Source organism: Alligator sinensis, unplaced genomic scaffold (genome assembly GCF_000455745.1).
Source record: "Alligator sinensis unplaced genomic scaffold, ASM45574v1 scaffold117_1, whole genome shotgun sequence".
Taxonomy (NCBI): domain Eukaryota; kingdom Metazoa; phylum Chordata; order Crocodylia; family Alligatoridae; genus Alligator; species Alligator sinensis.
The window spans coordinates 1,039,506-1,061,666 of record NW_005841855.1 but is presented as its reverse complement, the minus strand read 5'-3'; the positions used below and the strand labels follow the sequence as shown (position 1 = coordinate 1,061,666).

Here is a 22,161-nt window from a genome sequence, read left to right as displayed (position 1 = left end):
CTTGTAATCTATGCAAGACCATTTATTTGGCCGTAGTAAAGCTACAGGTCCAACTGGAAAAATGTCATGCAGCCCAGATTCTTGTCCGAACTTATCTAAACACTTAAGTTTAGTTCTTTTTGCAAACCTCCCAGTAAAGTCTGGGTTTCAACCATAATTCCCTTCACCCACCATAGAAAACCCAAGCAGTTTCTATAATCTTGCTCATAAAATTCAAGTTCAGCATATAGAAAAGGCACCATATCTGCTACAGGGGTGTAGGTTGTAGCTGTGTTGGTCTAAGGACATGGGCTTTTACGTTGGTCTAATAAAAGATATCAGATTCACCCAAAGAACCTTGTGTGACCATATCTGCTAGGTACTTGACTGTGGTGTTAGAATGGGATTTTGTTGAAAGATTGCTAGGAGCTGGTGAGGGAAACCAGTGTTGATTCCATGAGAATGTAAAGCCAAGGCTTCATTAAGAATGAAAGGAAGTTCACGAGCTGAACATAAAACAATCCCACGTTCCCTCCGTGATGTGAGGAACAAATCCTTGGAGGTCATTACAACTTGGTACACTTTAGAGCAGCTGTTGGCCACCTTTTTGGCTGTGGATTGGAGTGACCCATTTTGGATTGGAGGTGGGCAGGCAGGCACTAGAACTCAGGTGCTACCGTCACCACCTTTCCTAATGGTGACAGGGGAAAGCACCCTCAGTCAGTGCTTATCCCCACAATCACACAGGAAAGCAACTGCTGCCACATCCCTCCCCACGCCCCTACCAAATACTACCAAAGCCCCATGACCATGAGCCAGATCAAATAGCTCCATGGGCTAGATCTGGCCCATGAGCCATAGGCTGCCAACTCCTGGTTTGGAGCAAACCTAAGTCCACTCTACTTGGTTCAAATGCTGTATTTGCTTCATATTCAACTATTCATAATGTTGAATAGTGATATGAAGCTTCTTTATCCAGTCCCCTCACCTGTGCAGAATACTACCCTGGGGCAGATAAGGCTGTCATCTGTTTTTGGTTCAAAAATAGGGAACTAAAATCTCTCTGTTATATTTAGCTACCAAGACTTTGACTTACAACTACAATTTTGCATAGCGTTGTCTGAATTTTATTTGTACTTGCAGCACTGTGGTTTAACATGGCTTTCATAAGGCTTATATGTAAAACAACTCTGTCACCAAGTTGTGGACTTTCAGGGTGGGATTTTCAAAAGTGTTGAACAGCAGCCTAACTCCATGATGTCAGTTTAAGCTTCACAGTTGTTCCTTTGAAAAGTCCCACTCCTTACCATTTCTAAATTTATGAGAACCAGTTTCTAAAACCAAATAAGTTTTTTCTAAATATGTTAAATGACATATTATTTATTAAATGAATATATTAACAAGAACAAATGTGTTTTTGTAAGGGGCTCATATCTGAACAGCCACTGAGCATCTCAACAAAGTATAACTGAAACATAAATATATTTAAAATTGTTCTGAAAAGGGAAAACTATGCCTCATTAAAAAGTCTTATGCAAAGAGATATTCTGAAAAGAAGGAATTTTTGAGAGCTACACCCAATCACTGCCAGCAAATAAAGAAAAAAAATATAGCAACTCTCCATCCTCAAAATTGGAAAAAAAAACTAAAAATACAGGCATTAATTTTTACTCAAGAGTAAATAAAAGCCACTTTAAGACCAAAATAATTATGATTTTCTTCTTCTTGCCTTTGTTATATCTTTGTACCATTTAGAGATACTTGGAAAATAGAGGGGGAAGGAATATTCATGACTGGCCATGTACAGGCATTCAGTTTCTACCAGGAGAATCCCCATTATCCTGGTAGAAACCCAAAGTCTATATACATTCAGGCTCTTTCTCCTGGACTCAAAATGGCAGTTCCAAGACAAAAAAAATAGACTGTTAGAATCACATAGAAGTTGACTGGGGAGACTTTCTCTTGTAGGGAATGAATGATTGTATACCTTTCCCTGACTTACCTCCTCTTAGTTGTCAGGAGCTAGGAGCTGGAAGAAAGGCTTCTGTGGCTTTCTGAGACTGGGGGTCACTCCAGTCTGGAGAAGGCACAGAGGGCAGCTTCTATAGACTGGGAGTGGAGGAGCAGCTGCCAACCACTTCCTGTCAGCTCCTCATACACTGGGGTGCCTAGTGTGAGAAGAAGGCTTTGCCTTGCTGCCTCCTTCATTTGGGCACCAAGGGATGGGCAGGGACAGCAGTGCCACCATCCCCCTGCTTAGTTCTAACACTGGAGCCCCACGTGAGAAGTGGGCTAGAGGCTTTACCCTGTTGCTCTCCTTCCTCCCCAAACCAGTCCAGAAGGGGAGGGGAGTAGCCACCACTGATCCCTGCCTCTTCCCCAGCCTGGGGAAGAAGCTGGGGGCTTTGCCCCGGGGCTCCTTCTGTTTTATTCCCAGATACTGGGAGTGGTGAAGGATGCTCCTTATCTGTTTGCCTGATTCTAGCCTGGGGAAGATGCAGGAATGATTTCCTCACTGCTCCCCACAGTCTCTGGGCAGAGTAGACCAAGCACTGCTCCCCATGTCTTCCCAGGACCTGGATCACTCTGAACTCAGAAAGACACAGAGAGCAGGGGAGAGGGCCAGCTGCAGGCTGAAAGCTCCATCTCCCAGAAAGATTTCTACTGCTGGAAATTTTCATGGCCTTTGTTTTCTTTATCCTAATTTAATTTCACTTATTTTTCTCAACATGCTGTAAGAAGAAAAGACTAAATATCAGTAATATGTGTTGATATTTTTTCTGTTGTCTGGAGGAACAAATAACGGCATTGCCTACCTTCCTCTCATTTTGTCTGTCATTATACCACTTGACCAGACCACTTTGCAAATAGCTAAAAAAGACCCAAGAGTTTCAGATGGCTTTTTCACTTATGACCTAAACTTTCAGACTTTGAAGTTATGACAGTTTTTCTATTGATTACAGTGAGAACAGGATTCGGCCTTTTGTAATGAAAATATTAAAAGAATGGAAATACATAGGTGGTGTTTTGCTTAGCATAGAATGAAAATGACTGTTGTTGATCACTTAAAATCTAGGCTCATTGGCTGCTTACAGATGTGGAAACACCTCCCCCCAAAGATGGCACTTTAAGCTCGGAGTGCAGCGCATGCCCAAAAGAGGCATTGCATTAGTTGGACCCGTTTCACCCAACATCTGTATAGATCAGGCGCTTTCGTGGGGATTTTTGGGCACTTTTATCTAATAGGTGAATGAATCAGCTGTTAGATGAAAGTACCAAAAGCCCTGCTGAAGCGCCCAATTATACAGATGCTGTGGAGCTAGATCGAACGAACATGCTGCCTCGTCTGGTAAAGCATTGGGGTTTTTTTCCATGACTGCCAGTGCCCACTGATGCACAAATTTAGACCCTTTGAGATAAGAGAACACTGAGTTAATAAAAGTTGATGGTAACATTTTAGAAGATGTTTGGAGTCTAAAATGAGCCACTTTTTGATCTAGTAGCAGTGACAAAAGCATTCTTTCCTTTTTGAAAGAAAAGGAAACATTTTTGTGATTCTGCAAATATGTCAGATCATTTTGAAGAGGCGTGTAAGTGCTGGGATGTTATTGGTTTTTGTTGTCAGAATATTTCATTTTTTTTATCATTAGGCTCCAAAAAGAAAAAAACAACTGGTATGTTTTGTCATCATATTCATCAGTCATAATTTTTGTAGGCAATTCTTGACACACTCCCTGTTTTACTGTGCTAACAAGAGAAAAGACCAGCCATTAAGTTTATGTTTCTTTGTTTTTGAACAAAGTCACATATCAGGAATAATGCTAGAGGTATGCTAATAAACAATATATAATGCTGGTCATCTGGGAGTAAGAAATATTTTCTAACTAGTTCTAAAGGGAAACAATGTTTAAAAAAAAGATTGTTATTTATGCAATATGTGTTGTTCTGTATGTCAGCATCAAAAGCATCTTGTAAAGCGCTCAACATGATAAATCTTTGATCCTGATTGTCATTATTTAAAGGCCTGTGATAGATTTAGATGTGCTACACCATATTCACATTACCTACATATAATAGTAAGTTTTTGGACTGCATCTGCATTTCTACCGATGATTTTGGTATGCTACTACATACAGTCATAAAAAAGGAAAAATTATTCAAGCTCCTTAAACTGCAGACCTTTCAGGTTTTATTTGTCAAATGGAATTCAAGCCAGATTTGTTTTCTAAGCTGTGATGATTTCATTTATCCATGCAAGGCTTTAACTCTGTTAAACTGCATGAAACAAAAGTTGGTTTAAATAAAAAAATCAGCAAAGAGATCTGTTCTTTCCATTAAAAAATCAGCAAAGAATGTTTGTTACTGTCTTTGAAAAAATGGAAATAATCACTAATGGCTTCCTTTTCTGAATTTTAAAGAAAAAGCCAATTTAAAGATAACCCTGTAAGCACACTTTATTTTGGGCCTGATTTCAATTATTCAAAGAGTTTAACATTTAGTTTATACAAAAAGAAAGGCATAGATTGGAAAACCCTTTGCATTTCTATGAGAGAGCTTCTGCAGGGCAGGCACAAACTGAAGTTTATTATCTCTATTCAGCAAATGCTAGCCTAGAAATGACATAGGGTTGCCCTCACGAACTGGTCTCTGAGTATATTTGCTTTGAGAAAAAAGTTTTTTTTTAAATGTGAGAAGTAACACTTGGTGGCTAACATGTTTCAAAACCCAGGTATAGAGTCACAGACAATTAGGGTTGGAAGGAACCTCAAAAGGTCATGTAGTCCAACCCTCTGCTTAAAGCAGGACCATCCCCAGTTATATGATCCCAACCAAGGTTTTGTCTACCCAGATCTTAAATCTCTAAGGACAGAGATTTCACAACCTATCTGGGTAACCTGTTGCTTTACTACCCTCCTAGTGAGAGAGTTTTTCCTAATATCTAACCTAAATTTCCCTTGCTGAAATATGAGACCATGGCTTGTTCTGTTATCTGACAGATAAAATTGTAGTCGCCTATTAGGTTGAAGTTACATGTTACATGTAGACCATACTAAAGTCACTTAAGACGTGACTGCCTACACATTAAAGCTCATTAACGTATGCTAACTGTTGTTTGAATATCTCAGAATTACGCCACTTCAGGCAAGGGTTAACTCTAAGCTGTGCTGCCCAGCTAGTGTTAAGGTAACTTAAGTTTGTTCCATGGAGATGAAACAAACGATGCACTGTCCTCCAGCATCCCAGGATGCACTGCTCCCATTTCTTCCCTGCCCAGGTGTGCTGGCTCCTAATCATGACCTAGTTTCCAGCCCTCTAGTGGCAAGTCAGAGCTGTGCCTGAGTATTAATTAATTAATTAAGAGTATTAACCCTTAATGTGCAACTGCTCACAGCAGATTCTAACTTTAACACTTCTTAACATTCCACAGATTTGGTGTGGTCTAAGTGTAACTTGTAACTTCACCCTAATTATTTGGTCCAGATGAACACTTGTTTCTATCCAGGCAACACATGTTAATATTTCAATTAGCTTTCTCTATGCCAGCCTTTTGAAATGTGTTAATAATCAAATGTTATCTGTCACATCTTAAAAGCTACTCTTTTCCTACTCAGTAACATTTACAAAGCTTGATGTGGAAGTTTGGGGTCTTGCCTTACATTCTTTGCACACACAAAAGCAATATTGAGATCTTCAGAATTGCAACCTTGAGTGTTTAGGATCAAATGTACGTTTGAGTAATTTCATACCTGTGAGGAATCTCACTGCATGCTTAGCAGTTTTCAGGTTGTTTTCAGGTTTGTAAGCTTCAGCTTACAAAAACACAAATTTGTTGATCATCCAGAGATTTCATAGTTAGCATTAATTTGAGCAGAATTTCAGAACAGTTCATTTGCAATGGAACAGCACATCTTTAAAAGGTGTGATTTATGATGCCAAGCCCTTAACTATTTTGGATCAAGAAAGATGAGTTGCCTGAATGAAATCAGATTTTCAGGACGCGGTTGCTTAAGCTGTTTATATTTCTTGGACAAGTGAAACGTTATAGAGAGATGTAAAATACTGTATTATTTTTAGAAGACACTGGAATACAAGTGAAAGACTTAACATAAAAGACCAGATTATAATCTTGTATTTCTTTAAACCTAATGAAATCTGATCTGATATGCATTGTCTAGAGGTGTAAATAATACAAAAGTCAGGGCCCAATCTACTTTGACAAATAAATGACTGGATTTATGTTTTAAAAGAGACTGTATATCTGTGGATAGAATGAAGTAGAATGGGATTAGGATTTTCTAATTCTTAGCTGTGACAGTTTCAGACCAAGGCCTGATCCAAGCCTGCTGATGTAAAGGGAAGGACCTCCATTAACTTCAGTGGTTTTAGGATCAGGTCCTCTGTGAACTCATTGTCATACTTTCCACATCTGTAGACGATGGCATTATAACAATACTCGTTTTAAGTTGTGAAGCTTAAAAATTGTTGTTTGTAAAAAATCTACGAAAGCCTTGGATAAAAGGTGGTACAAAACTGCAAAGTGTTATTACTTAATAATTAAACCCTAGTGAAAACACTGCTTGAAAGCTTTAAATTACCACTTTAATTTACACCATTTTGAGTTTCAATAAAATAGTTTGACTGTACACTTAAACAAACTTTCTCTACTCTTGTCTCCTTAGAAGAAAACCTACCAGTGTATCAAGTGTCAGATGGTTTTCTACAATGAATGGGATATCCAGGTTCACGTTGCAAACCACATGATTGGTAAGTGAAGCACCAAACCTTGTTAAAGATAGATAACTGTATCTCTTCCACATGTTCATCGTTGCCTGTAAAATTAAACAGAGTTAAGGAGAAATTAATTGTGCAACCTTCAATGATTTACCCAGGCATGATTGATTTTTTTATTCATATTATTAGACTTGATAAAGCATTAGCATGTTTTATTTTCTGCAAGGGCTAGTTTAGACTTCTGCAGAGAATTATTTATCTACTGCCAGTCAAAACACAGGTGATTAACAAATTAAACTTCTAATCATTTTAGCATTATTGAAAACAAACTAACAGGAATGGTTAATGAACTGGATGTTAGCTTTCCATAGAGTTTTAGACAGGTTTTAATTTCGGAAGTTATTATGGTAATGACACTACTGTGTACTGCTCAAGCACCTTGGTACCAGAATCAAAACTGGTGAGTTTTTGTCATTAAGAAACATAAATAATTCAAATGGCCATAAAAATAGTAGTGTATGTTGTGTTTGATCAGTCTGGAAACAATTTTGTGTGCCTTTGTATAGAATTAAATACTAAAGCATATTTTTAAAAATAAGAAATTATTTATTATTTAATTAGTATTAGCATTAGTATTACGTTATAGTATTCAAGAATGGTCTGCATGTTTTTCAATACTATTTTTAAAAATAATTTATATTAGACTTCATGGCTTGATATTTACAGCACTGTTACAGTTGTGAAGTATAATAAAACAAAAGCAGTCCTTTTATATTTATATTTTCCCATTATTTGCTTATTCCCTTAAGATTACCCAACAATGTTTTCAATTTGGTAACCACTCTATAATAGTACTAAGAGTTCTACCAGCCAGTTAAATTTATCAAGCACGCCATTTCCCCACTAATACAATAACATTGCCATAGTTGTCTTATTCTGTTATTAGCCTCTTTTCCAAATTTCATATAGCAAGGCAAAGATGGGAATCATTGATTTTTATACTTACTTCACACTGTTTTTGTTGAGACATAAAAAATTGGTGCAAATTGCAGGGGACAGTAGAGCAGAGATGTTAGTAATCATATACTCAGCTGATGAAAAGTTAAAAAAAAATCATATAACTCAGATATATCTGGGCTGGCATTACAAGATATTTTCTTACAAGTAACTTGTAAATTTCTTCCATGAGCTCCAGTAATTTGGCCAGCCTATAAAAGTTACCTGAGAAAACATAATAAGCTGTTTCTCAAGCTACTTCATTAATAAGTTTTAATATGTTTAAAGCTTGAACATTTTATGTTCCTTTCATAAAAATGAATAAATGCGAATTATGAGCTTGCCTTGCAAAGCAGTTGAGCAGTTTGTTTGTTGGATTAAGTCTCATTTCTGAAATACTAAATCTTTGGGAGAGATAATTTGAACAGCTCCATAATATTCAGTCTGTATCAGTAAGATGAAGTTGTAAAACAGGACATTTTAAATAACAGAACACACTTTTCCTGTTGTTTTATTTGAACCTGGTGTTTTTAATGGGCTTTTGCAGCAAATAGTGGATACTGAAAATTTGGCAAGTGGAAGTTGACTCTTTGGGTATGTCTACAAGTCACAGTACATTGGAATGTACAGATAGCTGACCTAGGTCATTAAGAATTAGCTTGGGTACCAGTCAGTATAGATGTATCAATGCTGTTCTCCTGCGCTAATTGACACTGGTGAGAAACAGAGAATATTAGCATGAGTAGAGTGCTGTACTAACATGATTATTCTGATTCCCATACCTGAGTTAGTTCAAGTTTCTCTGCAGGACATTGCATTGTACTGTGTAGATGGACCCTTTCTTTGTGTAGGCAAAGGATAGCGCTGGAATGTCAGACTGTCTCAGACAGTGTGCTTGTTTGCCACTTGCTTTCCATTTACCAGATTCTCAGTGTGTGTGTTCCTCTGCTTCCTTAAATGTTCAGGTTTTCTTTCTTTATTTTGGGTAGAGCCACAGGGGAAGGTAAAGCTAGATATAACTAGATTAGAATAACTCTTTAGCTATCATAAATATAGAGGTTTTGTCAAACTGAGTAATGCCTTTTGTATTTTATTTCTGAGAGCTGGATGAGGTTGAATGGAAAAGAGGTCCTATTTTTTTAGTACGTGTTAGATGTAATCATGCATGATATTGCTTCATGACATAACCATAGTGACACAGATTTACATGTGCTTAATACAAAATCTTCCCAGTGAAATAAAAAAGGAGCTCACAAAACATACAGGGAGATTTGCTGGTCATGCTTTTGATAATCTGTGTTCGCTGGAAGATTCTTATCTGTACTATCAGACTTAACAGTTTAGCTCTTAATGATGCAACCCTAGTTGAGAAAATTCAGGATTTATTTAGGGGGAGAGAAGAAATTAAAAGAAAAAATGATGTCCAGAGTTTTGAACATGTTCTTAGTCCTAAGGTATATGGAATAAAAGTTTGTTTTCCAGTTCTGTTAGTTCTCTCAACACTTATTTCTTGGTTCTTTAGCTATTTTCCTAATTTTGCTTTTTTTTCCCTCACCTTTTTTTCCATCCTTTACTTCATTGTTCACTGGCATGTTGGACCTTTCCCAAGACTATCCACAGAATAGGTTAAAGGGGCCCCATCAATCTGTTTAAGGTCATGGGCTACTGGTGCCACCTTAGGCAGGGGGGCACATGGGTGACTGGTCCACCTTAGCCAGGGGGGGGTCCCTCCATGGCCAATCTCACTGACTGGGGGGAGGTCCCTCTGTGGTCAATCACAAAGCACCACAGCCGCTTCCAGGTGCACCACAGCGCTCCCACTCCCCAGACAGCACTCGGAGCGGGGAGACCGGTGCTCCTGCCTGCCGCCCTGCCCATTGCCTGAGTGGCGAGCCAGCTGGTCAGGGAGTGCACATGCACCCCCATGCACCCCCTACATGTCACCACTGTTTAAGGTTGACATTATTGTGTCTGGTGGGGAGGGCTATAATATTATTGTAAAATATATAAAACAAGTACATATGCACATTTTTGTGTGTGTGTGCATGTGTGTACACACATACATCTATAAAATATATGCACACATACACACTTAGACATATGTATTTGTCTATATATAAAAATAAATAACTAAAATGCATAATTAACTATTAGCACTTGCTTGTCTGCCATAAAACCCTGGTATTAGAAGCACCTCCATTCACATGCTCCCTCACACCAAAACTGCAAGCAGTAGAGATGCCAGGCCTCACTGACAAAATAGTGCTTTCTCGTTTCATTCCCCAGGTAAAAGGTTTGATAGGCTAGGACACAGTACCTTTGCCCCTGCAGGGGAAGTGAAGTGAGGCTGAGGAGAAGGAGAATGGTCTGGACAGGGAGGAGAAGGAAATTAGCTGTGGGGACAATAACATCCTACAGGTTCAGAAGTTGTATCCTATCTCAAGAGCTGTTTTATCCATTTAATTAATATGTTGCTGACATTGCCAGTATTTCAGTTGTGGTTATTGACAGATAGAGATTAACATCTCATATCCAATGGGCTCCATATAAATCAAAGGAGTGAAGAGGGCATGGAGATGGTGATGAAGATAGTTGCAGGACCTTTCCTCACCATCTGTACTTATCTGCCATTAAGTCTAGCAGCAGTTTAGTTGAAGGCCCACCCACTGCTGTCCCTACCCTCATGGCAGACTACTACTGGGCACTAGTGCAGATAATGACTGCATCGCTCCATTGCAAAGTTGTTAGTGCGCGTGTGATCAGGTCTGGTGGAGCTGCCACTGGAAGTTACTATTCTCACCAGAGAGGGTATTGAAAGAGGGAACTCCTTGCTCCTGTCTCCTAAAGAAGTCAGAAGTTAAAAGGGGAATATAGAAAAGAGCAGAAAAATAAAAACACAAGAAGAGAAAGATAAGAAGCTGACAAGTATGAGAAGTATTATGGCAAAATAGGAGATGTGGTAACTGCCAGGAGGGAATGAGGGGAGTGGAACCAAACCACTGCAAGGAATTCCATCAGATAACGACTGGGCACCAGTATTATAGAAACATGTTTGACTGATTAAAGTGAACAATTTGTTCATGCCCTTGGCACTTTGGGGGCCTAATCAGGTTGATAGTGTCCCTTTAATTATTTCAGCCATTGACCAAGAATCCCAGGCCTTAAATTGAATTCATGTTGTTAACATCCAGAGAGAGCGGATGCATTATGGAAGGTCACTAAGGCAAAGATACGTTTAAAAAATCCCAGTGTGAAACTTAGACTTTTAAATAAGGCAAGCAGTATTACTTTGTTGGCTAAAATATCTCCACTGAGGGTAGATATTTTTAGGTTGTGTGTCTGTGTGTGTTTTTGTCTAATCAAATATAATCTCAACTAGACATTTAGCAGGGGAAGAGGGATTAGAGGCTATTTGAAAAGCCTCTTACTCTTCTCTGTTAAGAGGTTATATAGTGTTTTTACAGATTTTATTATACATTTCAATCAATTCAACAAGAGGGATTATGCCACCTAATGGAAAATAAAATCTGCAGATGACCCAATGAAGAGTAACCTTAAGTATCTTTGACAACAAAATAATTTACTTTTTTTTTTTTACGCAACTCACATATTAAAAGGATTTCAGAGGGATGACTCTTGTCAGTAATTATAGTTATCTTTTTTAATCACACTTTACATTTTGAAACTGCTGTACAAACTTTAAACCTCATAGCATCTTTGCAAGCAAGTAAGTAAATAAGCATTTATTATGCCCGCATTAGAGGCAGAGACCTAGAGGACGACAGGAGAAATACCTTGCCCGAGCTACAGAGCCAGTCAGAAGCAGAAAGCTCAGGAGTTCCTGTCTACCAGAAATTTTCTAAACTCTCTATGCTATATACTTCATCAAGCATCATCTTTTCTTTTCTCATTTCTTTTTTTATGCCCATTTTTTCCAAGTTAATGCTATAGAAGTGATTCTCATCCTTTTAAGGAGCTGTGTGGTGCCACACAGTATTAACACTTTTAGGTGTGCAAACATGATCATAAGACAAACCCAGAGGTTTCAAGTAAGAATCAGTGTCAGACAAATTTTGACCTGTTGTGGGTTGTGGGTCTTTCTGATTTTTTTTCAATAGTATAATTATTATTTTTCCATAGTCAAAACATGCATGAAAACTAAGAGCTGACCTTTTCCAAGGGGTTCCTTGAGTCTCATAGGCCACATCCAGACAAGCAGAGGCATGCGTTTGCAGCAGCACAAATTTGTGCCACTACTATTTGCGGCAGCGCGTGCCCCCGCACATACCCTTTGTCCCCAATTGTGCCCAGCTCCTCCCAGCTCCTGGCCAGGCTCCATGTGCTGCAGGGAAAAGAGCGGGAGGGCTGGCTGGGCACAGGGCATCTCAGTGCAGGGCTAGCCAACAGGGGCTCGGTGCAGGGGTGTGGCACATGGAGACAGAGCCATGGAGTGGCTGGCTGGGTTGAGAATCACTTCTATACCATTAATTCTATATCACTTCTATACCGTTAATTCTGTACCAGCCATGGAGTGGCTGGTTGGGGTGCAGTGTGCCTCATCGCAAGGGCTGGTTGAGACTGGCTGGTTCAGCGCTCCATGGCTGGCTGGGGCAGAGCATGCCTCAAGACGAGAGCAGGCAGTCCTGGGCCAGTGCTCCACTATCTCCGCGTACTAAGCCCCTGCTTTGAGTCATGTGGAGACACGAAAGCAGCCAGCCCAGGGCGGCCTGTTCCCCTGTCTTGAGGCATAGTGCACCTCAGTGTGAGTGCTCCATGTTTGTCCCAGGGCATGTTATTTTTGCGTGCTTTGCCCCCCCTTTTTTTCTGGGTTTTTTTTTGCTACCGGGAAATCCTGGGAGCAAATGTTGCCCCAATGCTAGCAGTGCCGCTCACAGTTTAACGTGCAAAGTGTGAGGTTTGTGGTGCCACAAACCACACATGCCTGCATGTCTGGCCACACCCATGAAGGGTGCTTAGAGTCGGAAAAGGTTGAGAACCAATGTGCCAAAGGATGCTTGTGGGACAAAAGAGATGCAAAATGTGTATGTGATTGGTTTGTTTTTTAAATAGACCATCTCTCTGTGCAATTTTTATCTAGCTGTAGGCACACACTTCTGCTTGTAGGGATAATTGCCAAATGAAAGCATATTTGTTATTAAAACAATTTATTAATTTTTTTAACTGAATTTGACAACTTAGATCTTTTCCAAAAAATTCCAAATGTGGACATACTTTAATATTATTTCAGTAAGAAGCAAGAAGAACATATCTATAATTGTTCAGTAGCTGCTTTTTCCTTTTTTTCCCCTTTGAATGGGATGCACCACATTTCAGCAGCTTTCCAAGATAATATACTATCTCTGAGAGTCTGTAGAGATGAGAGGGGTTTCCTGGTATACCTCTGTTTTGCTCACATATTTTTCAGTTGTCATTTGACCTGAAAATGAAGAAAGTGACTATGCCAGAGTTTGTGTTTTGTTTGCTACACTCCAGCATCCATCCTCTGCCTTTTATTTTAAATAGACACAGCAAACATTTTTTATCCACCTATACCTTTCATTTTGTTACTTGGTGAACTCGAATGTAAGTAGATGAAACTATAGCTGTAGTTTCTAGATTTTATACCCCCTCTTCCCCCCCACAGACACAATCAGAATCAAGAGAGATCCCATGTATTTAACTCAGGAAAGGAATTACCCCATAGAAAATTATGAGGCTCAACAGCAGTAGTGTAAATTTGTAAGTGCTCTGAATAAAGTGCTGTTAGGCATGAGATAATGTAAAGAGATGACATTGCCAAGAACTATTTATGAAGAGCTTAATTTTTTTCACTCTGATAATTCTTGACCAATAATTACCAGCCTCTAATTATCTATTTTAGTTAGAAAGAAATCTCTATCACTATGGAGGTTGGCATTGCAACTAGCGCATAAATCCCCAAAGAGGTAAATGTGTTCCAAACAGCCACAAACAACTGTCTCATGAAACATAGTGAGCAAATTGCGAGCCGCTGGCTGTGCACAACAGAGCAGCACATTTACCAGTGAGGGCTGATCAGGCTGACAAAGAGAATGATAAAAGGGGAAAGCAGCAACAATCTTTGTAGTTTACTGCTACTTACATTGTCTGCACGAAGCAAGCCATGGCTCTGCTAGCCACTGTCCAGAGGAAAAGTTGAGGAGAGACCATGACATCACTTGGATGCTGTGGTTTTTCACAACTCTGAAATTTAAATTAAAACATGGTTCATTTTTTATTTAAAAAAAAAAAAAGATGTTTACTTTAAATGTCATACCTCACATAATCGTTGTGTTGTTTGGTGTGTATAGCTTTTCTTCAGGGGAGGTTGTTGTATAATGAACAAAGAAGATTGCCGGGGGGTGGACACAGGACACCAAACCCTGGTGTATGAAAGTAATGAAGAAGAAAGCAAGGAAATAGGATCCAAACTAATGTTTTGCCAGACCCATAGATTGCTATTACTTTGGAAAATCTGTGCTGAGTCAGTAGCTGTTGAAAAAACTAAAGTACTTCATTCATTCATTCATCTTAGGAAAAAACTGAACGCTCTGCATTGAAATGGCAAGCGCTAATTAATTGTCCAGAGATACCTCTTAGTCTAGATCTATAATATCTGAACATGTCAATGATGATCAAATGTATACCTTCACCCATACATATTTATGTGTGCACGTGCATGTGTGTTATGTATAGATAGAAGAAAACTGTAAAAATAAATCATTTTGTTGGTCTTACATGCGATGTACTTTGTTACATGTGGAGTACATCATAGATGCATAGGCAAAGCAAATACATAAATCAGTTTTGTAGAGACCAGTAAAATTTTAGCCTAGTTCAAATAGCATGTGACAGTCGCACATTCTGTAGTTTGTCTAACGCCTAAGGTCATGAAAAACATTATTTTCCTTTTCACATATACAGTAAGCTGCACTATATGACTAATACTCATTGCACTATGCTGACCTCAGGTATTACCTCTTCAGAATTTCAATTTTACTGCTATACAGTAAAACTGACATTGTGAAGTCTCTTGTACTAAGAGGTTTTCCATGGCTTGGGGGAAAAGTCCAAAGATATGGATCTGTGTGCTAGAAGATGAAGAAGAGCTGATTTCCTTTTGTCTACCAGCTTTCACTGACTCTTCAGAAATAAGAACTGGAAATTAACACTCTATAGGGAGAAAAAAAACGATCCTACACTTTAAATAGCAGAAATTTGTTCAGGTAATTAGGAGTCTTCCATTTATACTCATCATTGGCAGGAAGTTTTTAAAAAGTTGGAAAAACTTTGTTATGCTGTTTGCAAGACACAGAGACGTACACAAAATGTTTAGAAAGTCGGCATTTGGTCTTAAATCTGATAAAATGTTGGTTTATTTCATGAGGAGCTAGGTTAAAAAAAAGATGAAATCTGTGCTGTTTAATACTAACAGAAAGCTACTCTCATGTGGGCAATGCTGGCTTATTTGAAAAGCCCATAAAGGGTTTCTACATGGACCATACAAAAGGGATACTTTCTCTTTAATAGCCATCTGTACAGGAGAGATGAGAAGTGGGCCAGGTCATCTCTCCTCAGCTGTCATGATATTAACGTAGGTAATGGAGCAAGCTCTGCGTTCTGCTGGGTGTTGTTTTTCATAGATGTTCATCGATTTACACAGATAATTCTATTTATTTCTTAGAGTTGGTCCAAGCAAACCAGGCAGAATAACAAACACCAAAGCATTTCAAATGACTTTATCTTTGTTATTTTGTAATGTAACTTTTGTCTAAAAAATGGTGTCACACCTACTGTGCAGATGGCTGCATGATTTGTAAACCAGCCAAAACATTTAAACAAATGTGTGATCTGGGGATAGATTAAATAAAGGATAAAATGGAGTGTGGACCACAAATTCTAATAATCAGATGATTTTAAGTTGTGTGTAGTGTGGAGAGATGGTAACAGTGATAGCAGGGAAAGCTTGCCAATGACAGCAAGGTGCCTTACAGATCTCAGGATGGAGCCTGTGGCCTAGTAGGCCTCAGTTTGAGAACTGCACATTTGCTGTACAGCTGGCAGCTCTGTATGGGGACATCAGATAAAACTTATGTAAAATGAAGTGTTATTGCTTAGTATGAAATTGTGCAGAGAGGGAATTTGCAGACAGTAACTGAAAACAGAATTCATGGTACCAATGAAGCAGACTGTAAATATGAAGAGGCTTTAATTATCTGCGCAATTTAACAAAAAATTCAAGATGTATTCAGAAAGGGCAAACGCAGCTGTAAACATGCTAGAACAGCACCGTTCACTGTGCTTAAAGCTATGTCACCCATTCCAGTTACAAACACTTATTCCTCCCCCTACTCCCTCGCCTCTCCCCCACTCCAGGTAATGGGTTGGGTTTTTTTGGTCCACAGCGCTGTTGATTTAACACCTACATTTCAAGGGCTTGACCTGGGAGCAGTTGTTTGCTTTTTACGTCGGATTTTGCAGGAAAGAATATTAAGGCATTTAAAAAGTCACATAGTGAGAACTTAGAAAACAATATAGAAGCTTTTCAGATTCAAACATTTTATTCTCCTTGAAACTCAAATTTTTCATTTTGAAATATTATACATGGCAAATGGTCCCTAGTTGTTTCTTATAAAGGGGATGGGAAGAAAATGAGCCAAAACTATTTTGTTTCGTTTCCAAGGAGTAATTTTCACAATAATTTTGTGTAACAAAAGCTAAGTTATCTAAAGATAAAAATGCCACTTCAGTTTCAAACTCACTCCTGGATATCCAGCCAGCATAGCGCTCTTGCCAGTTAGTGTATATGATGTGGTTTATCATGCATTGCACTACTTACACACCGCAGGATCAAGGGCACTGGATCAGCTTTACCTTTTGTTCTTCTTTGTTGTTGACCATTTGTACTGCAAACCTGACAGTATCCCTAGCATGTCTTTTGGGCATGTATTAACTAGCAATGTAGAATGCTAGTTAAATTATTAAAATCAGCAATATCTTTTCCAAATTGTATTAATTCTCAGAAAAGAAACCCTCGGTTCATTGATGAGATGCTTCCTTAGGTTTCTTCCTGCTTTTGACTCCATTAAATGCAATAAACAAAACAAAACAAGCCAATATGGAGAGTGGGTGTCGAACTTCAGCTGCTCATATTGTTGCATTTGGTGAGCTGACGGGGTTTCGTAGGTCACCTTTAGAATTATGCCTATGACAGCAGTAGCTACCTGCCAAGATTGCAAGGTATCTCACAGCTCTCAGGATGGAGCCTGTGGCCTGGTAGGCCGCAGTTGGAGGGGTACACATTTGCTGTACAGCTGGCAGCACTGTATGGGGCAGCAGTGTGGGCTGTTAGGGAGCTGGAAAGGAGACAAGCATGAAATTTCTTCTAACCCCAACTCTGTTTTTCTGTACTGTTGGCTGCTTCTCAGTTCCTTGACAAAAAAACCAATCAGGCACCCTTTAATCCGCCTGTGATTACCAGTGGTATAAAAAGAGAAGCATAATGAGGAAAAATGCCTCGTTTTGTTGCCTTCAAAAGCCAACAAATTGGAGTTAACTTGACAGGAAGTGGCTTAATAATTAGATTATTTATTTATTCCTGACACATATCCCCCTGTTACTAGTCTCAGGAGATCCTGTAGATGGTACGATTTTCAAGCTGCCATTACTTCGCTGTCTTCTGTGAACAAAGAAGCTACTGTCTATCAGTCAATTAAATGCACTCTTTAAGCAGAGGCTGAGAAGTCCTCAATGGATAGAGCCCTGGGACATTGTGGCTGATGATTCCTTTCTCTGTACTGTACATCACACTCTCAACTACAGTCCCCACAGAGATGGAATAAAGTCATGCATTAAAATATCACTTGTTGATTTGTTTGCTAATGAAGAGCCATTGAAATGTTTGTGTATTTCTGTGGCAAAATTGTTGATAAAAGGACTACTTGCTTGCATATCTTACTTCATCTTCAGTAAGCGCTTATTTAAGACTTACTAAAATTAAAATCAACAAATTAAGGGAAAACAGAGAGATGGATAATATTGGTTTACTTGCAATTCACATCAATGTAAATAACACTGAGGACAGCAAGAAGAGAGAGAGGGGAATAATAGTACTTCAACCATGTCTGATATAATTTTCTTCATTAGTAACAGTAAGGATCTCTAAATTTTTTCTGGTACAGTAGTGGGCACACATTTCAAATAATAAAAAGCATAAAACGATGTGATGCATACATTCAAGGCATCCATTAAAATGTATTCTTGGAAGTAAGAGCATTTAATAACAGCCAGTTTTAAAATAAAGGGTTTGTTAGAATGCTCTTAATTTTTTTTTCGTTTTTGGCTTTTTAAGTGAATTTAATTAATGAAAAACCTTCTGCTATTTATAACAACTGTCTGCTGCTGTATAGCCCAATCGCTGCTAAATACACAGCTATTTCTGGCTAGTTTATAGTACTCTAAAGACTGCTAGGGTACTGCAAAATGAGGTATAGTCTATGAGCAAAGGAACTTGATCCTGGAGGTGGGACTGGTGAGCTCAGATGCCCACAGTCTTGTACTAGCTACCTCAGCTTGCTTTTATTTCCAAATGCTCAGGTTACCTGAGTGCCCTGCAGTATTTTACAGAAGTCAAAATCCCTGCTTTAGAGTGAAAATTATTACTTTATGTTAATTGGTAATATGCTTCCCATGTTTGTTCAGTTCTTACTCTGCCTGTTTAAAGATCTCTGATTGCACTTAAGCATGTAGATGGTGTAGTGGCAATTTTCTAATGAATTAAGGCACCTCTTCTTGACCCTTTAATCGTATAGGCTAGGGACAGACATTCAAAAAGCCTGAGCCTTAATTGATTCAATCTTTGCAAGGTTAGTCTAACCTGGCTAGGCTGAACTGGGTTGTAACTGGACAGACATTCTCTGGACAGAGGAAATTCAGGGGCATGTCTGCAGTGGCTCAGGTTAGAAGCTGGGGGGCACTACAGCAGCTCTCCCTTCACTTCCACTGGGCTGAGTTGAGGGGGGTGTGGCCAGACCCAGCAGGAGGCTCTTATATTCCCCCCCTTCCTGAGCAGCCCAGCAGGGAATGTTTATCACCCCTAACTCAGCGTTTATCCACTCATTAAAAAAACAAAGCCTCTCTCCATTAACTAATGGAACTCTTCTTAAACAGCTCTTCCTAAACAGCTCTTCCAAGGAAGGACATTAAGCTACCTGTTGATTAGCTCCAAAAAGCCTGTCTGCCCTTGTCATCTCCTACAGCACGGACTGTAGCCAGCATGTGGTCTGCCAGCTAATGCTGAGGTGTCTGCGTAAGGCAGACAGGAGTAGGGAATAATCCCTACTTGGCAGGGAGAAGCCAGGCAGATGCTCTGGGCCTGCAAGTCTCTGCCTTAGCTCTGGCCAGGGAGCAGAGGGGAGGGGTCAGCACTGCTGTGGAGCAGAGAGCCCTGTCCAGCCCAGAGAGCATGTCAGGATGCTGGGGGACTCTGGTTAATCTTAAACCAGCAAGGGGTCTGGGACACACATTGCATAAACTGGTTTGACCCAAATCATTTCAGTCTGATGCTACATTCAACTACTAAGTCTGATACTACATTCAGTTTCTGATCACTTAAACTGCTTTATGTGTAATGTCTGTCCCTAGCCATAGAGAGCAAATTTAAATAAAAAGGGTGATGTCCTAAAATATGGTGATTTTCTCTGTCTTTTTAAAAGGACACCCATACTAGAATTTTTGTTTTCAAGGAACCTGACAACAAGCTAAAGGGAATTAATTCAAGCCAGTCTCCAATTGGAGCATTTCTTATTCCTGTTATTCCAACTCATTTTATTAGAAAAAGCTTAGATACTCAGAGGTGTTCTATAATAGAAAATGAATTTGAAACCCATTCATTAATTGGTGATTAATACATTTCAGGATTAGTTTAAGCAAGGCCCTACCTCCTGCCCAGTCAAGTATGTTCTGGTTAATATCCAATTATCTGCACCTTCGTACTTATTATGTCTTAATATTTCGGATATGATAACCAGAAACTTGAGAGTAATGCTAATGAGGAGCATAGAGCAGGAATTAACCAGTGACACACTCAATGATCCTTACTGAGAAAAGTATCTCTTTTTTTCTTTCTCTTTAGCATATTGCTACAGTAGTTTATTCTCTATATTTTCCATATATTCTCTTTTAAATGATGGTTTACTGGAGATTGGAATGATATGTGAAAAATATTCTGTTTTACATTCATTGCAGAAAATCCATAAGGTCAGAATGTGTGTGTGTGTTCATGTTTGTGTATCAGTTTATTTTAGGAGGAAAATGAAAACATTATAATTAAAACAGCAGTACTTGTTTAAAGTATACATTTTTCTGTAACTGCGTGAAATATGACCTCTCTTTCTCCTGTGTGCATTTATGTATTTATATGCACGCACATTTTCATAGATAGAGAGAGAGAGGGAGAGAGAAAATAAGATATGAAAGAGAGGCCATTAGTAAGAATGGTATAGAAAACTTATGGAGACTTTTAAAAGAGTTTTAAAACATTTTATTGGGCCTTTTTATCATATCCCTTGGCTTGCAAAGACAGATGCTTTAGTTATCATAAATCCAACTGTACAGGCCTGTGAGAAAAATATTTAAGAAATATTAAAAATCTAAAAATTATCTAAATGAGCTTTTCTGTGCATAAAAATGTCAAGACTTTAAAATCAGGATGTTCCTGGTTATGAACAGATACAGTATATGCTCCCAGTGGTATAAAGATAACAATTGCAGTGCTGCAGGGCCATGAAATACCAGATCTTAAATATACTACTGATGCGGAACTATTTCTGGTCTCAGGGCCTCAGACCAGTATAATTTTGGGGGTAAATTCAACATATAGGGAGGTAAAAAAAGAAGAAAACATCCTTTTTTTAGGATGAGCAGTTGAGGATGGTAGGATAGTTTCAGTGGAGAATGAAGCAGTGGGCTGAGTGATGGTGACGTGATTTAAGGTCTGTTGCTATATACCCACATGGGTGGTATTAACCCAAGTAACTGCACTATACATTGACCCTAGCAGATTAGTTAATGCCTCTTTCAAAATACTGATCCACTAACTGTACTTCCCGTACAAGATACAGATTCCAAGTTTGCAGGCAGAATTATGACACCAGACCACGCTTTATAAAATAGAAAATACTGTATGTAACTGAAAACTCTCATGAAATACATGCCTAATGGGTGGAGCTAAGGTGCCTAATTGTTCAGTTGAATGTTTCCTTACCATGTTATTTCATTAGAATATCAAAGTTTAAGAAGATAATAGTATTTGTTTGATACATTACTACTTGACTAGCCCCCACCCATCCAGAAGGATGGAGGAAAAAATCCTCAATGCTTCCATTTGTATTGCCTTCCACTGCACACCTACATGTGAACCAAGGTATTACACTACTTCGGGATTTAAAAAAACCCAAAACAAATCCTAGATTACAACAGAACCCCTGCTCCATTCACTACACACCTTCATATTTACTGCACAGTTAAATTAGCCCCTCACAAAGGGGTAACACAGCTTTTCCTTTGCTTCGAGCTTTAGTAAAAAATCTACCCAAAATACCACTTAGTGCAAAGTGTTATTTTCAAACTGTCATAACATGATCAAATTGAAACCAATTTTTACCAGAACAGTCAAATATGCTGCTGCTTGTTTGACTGACAATTCTCTGCCAAATTTGAACTTTTAACTCCCCCCTCCTCCATCATGTCACTGCTTCTTCTTTGTAACAGAAATCTTAAAAGATTTAACGGAGATAGTATTTATTATTGTTGTTGTTGTTATTATTCTGCTCTTATTAAAAAATGGCTGGCCTATTTTAAAAAATCACCTTTGGACAAAGACCTGACCTGTAAAAAAATCAGCTCAGTAGCAACATTTTTTGGAAAGTTCTGAGTAGTTGATAGCAGGTATTTACAATGGGAAGAGCTTTCTACCTTCTACTTGCCATTGCATTTGTACTATGAACGTGCGTATAAGCTTGAAAATTCTTCTTTGATACACACAGAAATTGGACCTAATAGGATTTCTCCATAATACACCAGCTGGGGCATCATCATCAACTGCCACTTTTATCCTGATAATACCAGTGCTTGTTTTCGGCACATATGATAGTTCTTCCTAGACCACCCTTTCCACAAACTTTCTGCAGACTCTTGGCCTCTTTCAACCAAATGTCTCGGAAAGAAAATACTTCTGTTTAATGAGAGAAGCATTTTGAAATACCACAATTCCTCTTTTGTCTCTGTAGTCAATTTAGGCTTCCTGTTTCTCTTCTTTGACCACTTCATTAGTTTAATCTTGATTATCTCGATGAATTTTCTCCTAGGTAGGTCCTTTCATCCTTTCCAGAGTACTGCACACATCAGTCAGTCCCCAGTGTCTTCCTTTGCTACTAC

The 22,161-nt window shown here is 38.8% G+C and overlaps 1 protein-coding gene across 12 annotated transcripts in view; it reads left to right on the top strand.

Moving 5' to 3' along the window:
- Positions 1-22,161, top strand: part of ZNF521 (zinc finger protein 521) — a 294,631-nt gene that overhangs the window by 137,549 nt on the left and 134,921 nt on the right. For all 12 annotated transcript variants that reach the window (XR_003095998.1, XR_003095999.1, XR_003095997.1 and 9 more), the window contains one exon: positions 6,660-6,744. Coding sequence is in view for 9 of the 12 variants with exons in the window: in XM_025213994.1 (XP_025069779.1) it covers positions 6,660-6,744 (85 nt within the window). In the remaining 3 variants the exon portion in view is untranslated. The remainder of the gene's footprint in view (positions 1-6,659; positions 6,745-22,161) is intronic.